The sequence below is a fragment of the Alosa pseudoharengus genome, unplaced genomic scaffold (assembly GCF_046254945.1).
Source record: "Alosa pseudoharengus isolate Yale_2024_CS ecotype anadromous, Long Island Sound unplaced genomic scaffold, YU_APseudo_1.1 YU_APseudo_1.1_scf_20, whole genome shotgun sequence".
NCBI classification, from domain to species: Eukaryota; Metazoa; Chordata; class Actinopteri; order Clupeiformes; family Clupeidae; genus Alosa; species Alosa pseudoharengus.
Window position 1 is genome coordinate 27414943 of NW_027468664.1, and position 7494 is coordinate 27422436.

Consider the following 7494-nt stretch of genomic DNA (forward strand, 5'->3'; position numbering starts at 1 on the left):
CTAAAACCCTCATTTACAAGATTACTGCACTTCTGCAACAATTTGGTAAGAGTTTAATGCACCAATTTAAGTTTAATTTCACTGCTAGTTACGCCGTTGCTGGAAGCCGTAAATCAACAAAACTTTTCCAGACCCACTCTCAATTACAATTGACAAGGTCTGCTAACCAGACTCAGTTAGAGTGTGATCTCAACCAAGATTTGCATTAGAATTCATTCTGTGAAAAAGCATATGACGAAAGTACTGTTTATTTGCATGTGTGTTTATATTTCCCTGCATATTCTTCTTTCTGTGAAACACATGATATCACATGAAACAGTGGATTAGGAAGTATGAAATGATAGCCAACAGCAATTTACATAATTTCAATCTCTAAATAGGTAAAGCTTTAAGTAAGACAATAAGAAAGATATAAGACAAAGAAAATAAGAGCAGAATATGTGGTCACTATTCATTTGAAAGTAAATTATCTAATAATCAAACAATTCGCTTTCTCTTTAGAAAGGGGGATTTTAAAAAAAATGAATACAGCCAAACCTCAAACCAGGTATCATGGCGCCACAATCATCTTTAGAAAATTATTTGCGGCAACACAACATTTCACCAGGTGATGGCAGTATTGCTGTGTTTGTAGAGAATACAAGTTTCACACAAATCTTCCCAGTGCTGATCGTTCAATCTGTTGCATGCATAGAGGTACAAGGCCTTGCTCATCTCTCTCTAATACACAAAGTGTTCACATTTACTTCAACTGATTCACACCAGCACACCAGTAACAAAACTAATTACACCATTATAAACACTGAACTGAGCAACTAGTTGCACAATCAATCAAGTTTCACTTGACGGCTCTCTGCTCTTTTGAGTCATCATTGTCATCAAAGGCTCAATTAGGAGTCGGTTAGTGACACTGATATCCATAATCATAAACTCATAATGGCTTACGGCGAGCCGCTTCACTACTTGGTAATTACACGCTGTCATCAACAATAATCTATAGTTGGTGCGCTTGATTATACTGTGCTGCTGTTGCGTTCTCCGATCCTTGCTGGCTGCGGAGGACGCGGAGTGTGGCACAGTTGAAGCGATAAGTCAGCTTCCTCTTGACTTTGACGATCTCTCCCGACTGTGCATAATTGCGCAGAGCGCGTGACATCTTCTGGTAGGTCATGGGCCGCCGGTTGCCCTTCCTTCGGCCCCAGAGCTCGGCAACGCGTTCCTTGTTCTGCGAGGAGAAGGAGAACACCCCAGCGGATGCCGCCGAAGGCACCCAGGCCACGCAATGGGCCATCTCTGGATTCTCCAGCATCTCAAACAGGAAGTGGAAAAGACGTAGCTTCCTCCCTGGAATTTTTTTTTTTATTAATTTATTTGTTTATTTTTTTAAAGAAAATACCTATTTGGAAAAAGATCCTTATGAAAAAGAACTATAGTAATACTACACAGTTTCTATGGTAGTGTATACTTCTGATAAGTATAAGTATAAGTATATATGCTCTTTTAATCCCGTGAAGGGAAATTTGGTCTCTGCATTTATCCCAATCCGTGAATTAGTGAAACACACTCAGCACACAGTGAACACACAGCGGCGCTCGGGGAGCAGTGAGGGGTTAGGTGCCTTGCTCAAGGGCACTTCAGCCGTGTCTACTGGTCGGCGTTCGAACCAGCATCCCTCCGGTTACAAGTCCGAAGTGCTAATCAGTAGGCCACGGCTGCCCAATGCCCAATATGATGCTCTGCAAAGAGTCATCAGAGCAGGGGCGTCCCTCGTTGTCTTCAAACAGCTCTTCCAAAGATACCTCCTCATCACTTCTTTTTATGCCTTTTAATGACAGGACAGTGGAGAATGACAAGAAGCGAGCGGGAGAGAGAGTCAGGGGTGGGATCCGGAAAGGACCACGGGGCGGGAATCGAACCCGGGTCGCCGGCGTACGATGCAGGTGCCCCTCTAGCACTTCTGGCAACCTGCATCACTTGATGCGCACTTACATGTACCATACTCTTCTGTCTCTTCTGTCCTCTACTGTTCCTCCTTCCTCTCCACTTCCTTCTCTTCCCTCTGTTCCCTCCTCCTACCACTTCCTCATCCTACCTAGCCTGGGTTTCCCCATGCGGCCTTACGCGCACCATTTTCAATGAGATGAGGTCTGGCGTTAGCCAGGCTACATCCTACCACACTTTGACTAGTACTTATAATGTAGGCACTCCTATCCTCTAGTAATTGTGTTGACAGATGCAGTAGTAATTCCTAGCTAAAGTCTCCTCTGCACTGAAGCCTGAATATTATTCTCTTGCTGTATGTCAATTTGGATGAAAGCATCTGCTAAATTAATAAATGTATATAATGTAAATATTCTGTACCTTTGTAATATATTTACCCTTAGTGTTCCTAAAGTAACGTCTGAATGTCCCAAAATACTATAGTATTCCTAACATAGTACTATAATATTTTGTCCCCAAATACTATAAGATTCCGAAAGCTCTTTTTCGTAAGTGGATTATTGTCATCGAAGTAGGCTGCAGTCATTCAATGTCTGCAGTAAGCTCCCCTGCTTATTTTTTTATGGTGGATGTTTCACCAGTCTGTCGTTGCCAGTGTCTTCTTTTATGCTGTGGTGTGCTGGGGAGGCAGCATTAAGAAGAGGGATACTGGGCGACTTAACAGGGGTGCATTTCCCAAAACCGTAGTTGCTAACCTGTTAGCAACTTAGTTGGTTGGCAATGAGAAATTGCATCGCAACCAACAAAGTTGCTAACTTACTTAGCAACTATGGTTTTGGGAAATGCGGTAAGGAGGTAAACAGGCTGGTAAGGAGAGCTGGCTCTGTTGTTGGCATTGAACTGGATTTCTAGGCTAGTCACTCACAACAACTGCAGAGAAAAGGACCATGATTTGGATGCTGCCGATCATGGACAGTGACCGCCACCCACTACAATAAACAGAGGAGCATGTTCAGTGTGCAGACTTCTGTCACTGTCATGCTCAACAGACAGACTGAGGAGGTCCTTTGCCCCCAGGGCCATCCAACTCTTCAGTGCCACACAAAAGAGGAGGGGAGAAATGGACTGTTCAGCATGAGCCTGTCTCTCTCAGCCCCCACCATCATATCACTTTGTCTGCTGTCCACCTGACTGTTTTACAGGCTATATTAGCCCTCCTGGATTGTGGTCATAACATCTACTGTACATCTTGTTAACTTATTATACTATGTATTTTTCTTAAAGTAGGCTATATTCTTTTTCTTGTTTGTTAATCAATTATATTATGTTTACATTCTTGTCTTTTCCTAGTCATAATTAATATTTAATAATAAGCAAAGTTATTGCACTGTTCAATCCCTGCACTGTTCACTTTTGCACTACCACCATTGCATACACTCTACCATAGCACCTCATGGTCAATGCATCACAGTCCATACCAGACCTTTGTAATCACTTCGCATGCTCTTTATTTTTACATTTGTGATTTTTTATGTATGTATTTTACCTCATGATGAATAAAGTATCTATCTATCTATCTATCTATCTAAGCCTGACATTACCTACACATTTGATCAGATCTGAGTTCTACAATGATTTAAAATGGTGGTTTGAGGCCATAAAGACATGAATGGATGTTTACAACCTCACAGAGATATGATAAGCGTTTTGTGATAAAGCCTCTGTGGTCACAAGTATGTGACAGTTATGGGCAGGGCCTGTTGGCCTTCAGCTATTGTTCCCTCAGGCTACAAGTGCTAATATTCCATGATAGTATCTGTCAAACCACAGGGTTAAAAAAAGGAGAACTTGCCTCTCGGTGCAGGTGTGCAGCTGACTAGCGGTGACTTGGCAAATCTTCCAGGTGCAGCAGCGGTGGTGGGCGGGTGAGGGAGGGCAGGTGGACGCATCCCAGCTGGACACGGTTGGAGGACTTTTTCCGCGATGTAGCTGAGAGGGGGCGGAGTGTGCCACACTTGGGGGGACACGATGGCCCTCAGTGTGTCCTGGACGGAGGGGCAGAATTTGGATTCTGCTGGCTGTGAGTGGACATCACCTACGAAGCCCTGTTCCTAATAGAAATGAATGTGATTGTGCAAACAAATGTCTGAGTTATAGACATCAATCAGTATATCACCACACCACCCCATCCCCCACCCGGCCCGATCAAATAGTCAGAATCTGTATTGAATGGTTCAATTAAAAAGGTTTTGAAGTAAACAGAGCAATCAAATCAATATAAATTCATTATTATGAATCAGAACAGCAGAGGCCAGACATGTCCTCCTAGAAGACATCTCTCTAGACTCTAGGTAGTTCAGCAGCAGTGGATGGCCCTGCACTCATGACAATAGTGGCTGTTTCAAAACCCCTCTTTTGTGTAATAGCACTCTGATGAAGGCCTGACTGACCGAACGTCAGTTCATCAATAAATTGGCTGCATTATGGAACAAGCAGTGTTATACTTCTCTTTAATCTTACTCTTAGTATTAAATGAAATTAAATGAGTGTCTATTTACAACCCTGGTACGAATAGCCTTGGCCACACAGCATAGCTATTCACACCCTGTGACATAACCACAAAAACATGTTGCTCGTTTTTTAAAATGCTTTTTTAATTACATTGTGTGATCAATATGCCAGAGTAAATGCACAGGGGTGCAAATAGCATACACTGATATTTGTACCAGACGGGGTATTATTAATAAAACACATTGCTGTGTGCACCAGGGTATGAATAGAATTCACTTCTATGCACCAGGGTACGAATAGCATACACTGCTAATTGTACCAGGGGTGCAAATAGCCTTACCCTTTTTTTCCCAATGGGATTGTAAAGTCATAGATAGTTGGATTGTATTTCTCGGTGGCTTGATAATGCAATTGCAAACCATAACCCTTTGGGTTTTACCTGATTGTGCTCGAGCATGGTGACCGGTGTCAGGTGGCCTGAATCCATGTGGTTGTAAGCGTGCACCTGGCCACATCCCTGCTCCTCCGCAAACAAAACATCGGGAAGAGACATCATGGGTTCTCCAACTGCACAATAGGTTGAAAGAAACATAACATCAGATCCCTTTTTTGGAAGTGTGAAGAAACATTTCTTTAGGCCTACTAACTTGAGCCCTCTCTTACAACAAACATGTGACAAGCATATCAAGACAAGTTCCATATATTCTGCATTGGGTTGTCATCACATGATTTCCGATGAGTTGATTATATCCTGTCACCATTATCCTAATTTGTCTTGGTGGTTCCTATAATGTTTGAAGACATAGTAGCATTTCAGCATCTGGCTTTTTCAGGTGTGTGCTATTGTGACAGATGTTCACGGCAGAGACACAAAAATGTTATAAAACTCTGAGTGAAGCGCTTCTAAAGAAACCTCATGCTGTATCCATATTGTCTATCCCTAAGAATGAAGAAACTACACTGATCAATAAGGAAGCGAATTAGTATAGATTTGCAGTTAAGACCAGATTACTGACAGAGTTAGCTGACAAGTTGCTGTGATGACAATGCTATGTTACAGTTCCTTCAGTATGTATATCAGTGTAGCCTACTTGAGTGTATTTGAGTGTACAGTAAATAGCAATCCATAATCTGATGACGTGATATACATTAATGAACTATGAAATGTGAGAGGTAGTTTTGCTCTGTTTTGATGATTTTGTTCTTGACTATACTGTGTTTCAGAGCGGTTAGCAGTGCTGTGGGTAGTAATATAAAGGGTTAATAAGTCTTACCTTTGTGTTTTTCCAGAGCTTCTTGTCGGTAATGTTCATCTAGAAACTCGAGAATTACTTCAAGGTCCGTCATGCATGCAGATGAGGATGTCTGAAGAGTTTAACATACACACACACACACACATAAACAGATACGCACACACACACACACGTACACATACAGTATAGACACATACACGTACACACACACATACACACACACACACACACACACATACACACACACACACACACACACACACACACACACACACACACACACACACACACATGCAAGCTCAAAATTATTGTCTTTGATACTCTTTGAGGTCGAAAGAGAACATAGAATCTTAAAACAGATGAGATCATAGCAGTAGATGTTCTTACCATGGTAGTTTGAAGTGGACCAACTTCCTTTAACAGTTGTGTCAACAAGCTGCAACAGAAATATTGGTTAACACCCTCATCACACTGACCTTTTTATATAATGACATACATTTTCTCTAAAGGGGCAACACCATACATAACACTAATGAAACTCATATAGTATTTTATATAGTATATACTATATAGTATTTAGAGTGAACATTGCATTAAACTTGACTTGAAAACACTGCATTACAAACAAGATTGCAATGTGTCACATAGATATTAATTTTGTGACAAACATGAGGCTCTCAATTGCAAGTTGGAGCTTCAGAAGCACCATACCACAAACCACATTATCTATTTTCATATTAGGTTAGAGGCAGCTTAGCAACTTAGTTTTGATGTTTTCACGTTGGCTTGGTCCGGTACTGTCCGGTTTCCTGTTACAAACTGTCAGCTAAGAAACTATATTGTCATGATCATAAATCAATATAGCAAAGTGTGACACTATCAGCTTTTTTGCATTACCATAAATGTTAACGTATACTTAAAGAAAAATGGGCCCCATTTTTCCAGGTGCAGCACCAAACAGGTCTTAAATGAATGATTTCATTTAAGACCTGTTTGAAGAACTGGCATTAAGACCTAACGTTTAGAATATCATAGAAAGTATGACACAGGAAAAACATGTGACCCTAAATCCAATGTACTCTCCAACATCACATATAACTCCAGAGGATCATTTCACGAACTTGCAAATTCTGATCCTTTCAAAAGTTCTCAAATGTATGGTTATATTTAAATAAGATACCAAATAATGTAAATATGACTGTATAACACAAATAATAAACATATATTTAGATCAGATTCCAACCAAGCATGCATTGCAGTCATTATATAAAGCATAGTATAATGTATGAATTGATATGTTATGTAGGAGAAAAGTGTGGTGTTTACCTCCCAGATGAAAAGGCTGTTGCTCCACTGGTCTAGTTGCCCCAGCACTGGCAGGCTTTGCCACTGCCGTGTCCTCCTTATATCACCTGCCTGGCAACCTCTAGCCCTTCTGTTACCCTCCAGTGTTCTGTTACCCACTCGTGGGCGCCCCTGCCCAGCCCAGCCTCCTCTCCGCTGCACTCCGACCCCCTGGCCGCCGCCACGGCATCCTCGCCTCTGTTTTCCTCGCTGTCCGCTTGCTCGTCGTCCGTTCCCAGCTCTTGTGCTAACCACATCCTCACCGCTGCGTGAGATAAGCAAGCCTGTGGCCGGAGTGTGAACAATGCTGCCCAGGCCTGGCTGGGGTTGCACCCCCCCCCCCTCTCTCCCCCCCATCCCTGCGTAGATCTTTCACCTCCCCCTGTCAAACAGCACAATGAGCAGTGCAAACCAAGCCACTCTGGCTTGCCAGTTGGTGCGGGAT

General features: G+C 42.2%; 1 protein-coding gene across 2 annotated transcripts; it reads right to left on the minus strand.

Annotated features, from left to right (window-relative positions):
* Window positions 1-244: 244 nt before the first annotated feature.
* On the minus strand, window positions 245-7273 carry spi2 (Spi-2 proto-oncogene). 2 transcript variants are annotated; one of them, XM_076297417.1, is made up of 6 exons: window positions 7032-7273; window positions 6093-6141; window positions 5727-5817; window positions 4892-5019; window positions 3794-4052; window positions 245-1344 (listed from the first exon to the last, which is right to left on the minus strand). In XM_076297417.1, exons 2-6 carry the CDS (start codon window positions 6093-6095, stop codon window positions 995-997), a joined length of 831 nt encoding a protein of 276 aa, XP_076153532.1. In that variant the 5' UTR covers window positions 6096-6141; window positions 7032-7273; the 3' UTR covers window positions 245-994. The 2 variants fall into 2 exon arrangements, with proteins under 2 accessions (XP_076153532.1, XP_076153533.1); XM_076297418.1 differs by lacking the exons at window positions 6093-6141; window positions 7032-7273 and having other exon boundaries at window positions 5727-5849.
* Between the last annotated feature and the right edge of the window lie 221 nt (window positions 7274-7494).

Coding starts and splice junctions, on each gene's coding strand:
- spi2 (XM_076297417.1), bottom strand. Junction 4,053..4,891: donor CCATGCTCGAGCACAATCAG/GTAAAACCCAAA, acceptor CATTTCTATTAG/GAACAGGGCTTCGTAGGTGA. Junction 1,345..3,793: donor CTGCACACCTGCACCGAGAG/GCAAGTTCTCCT, acceptor AAAAAATTCCAG/GGAGGAAGCTACGTCTTTTC.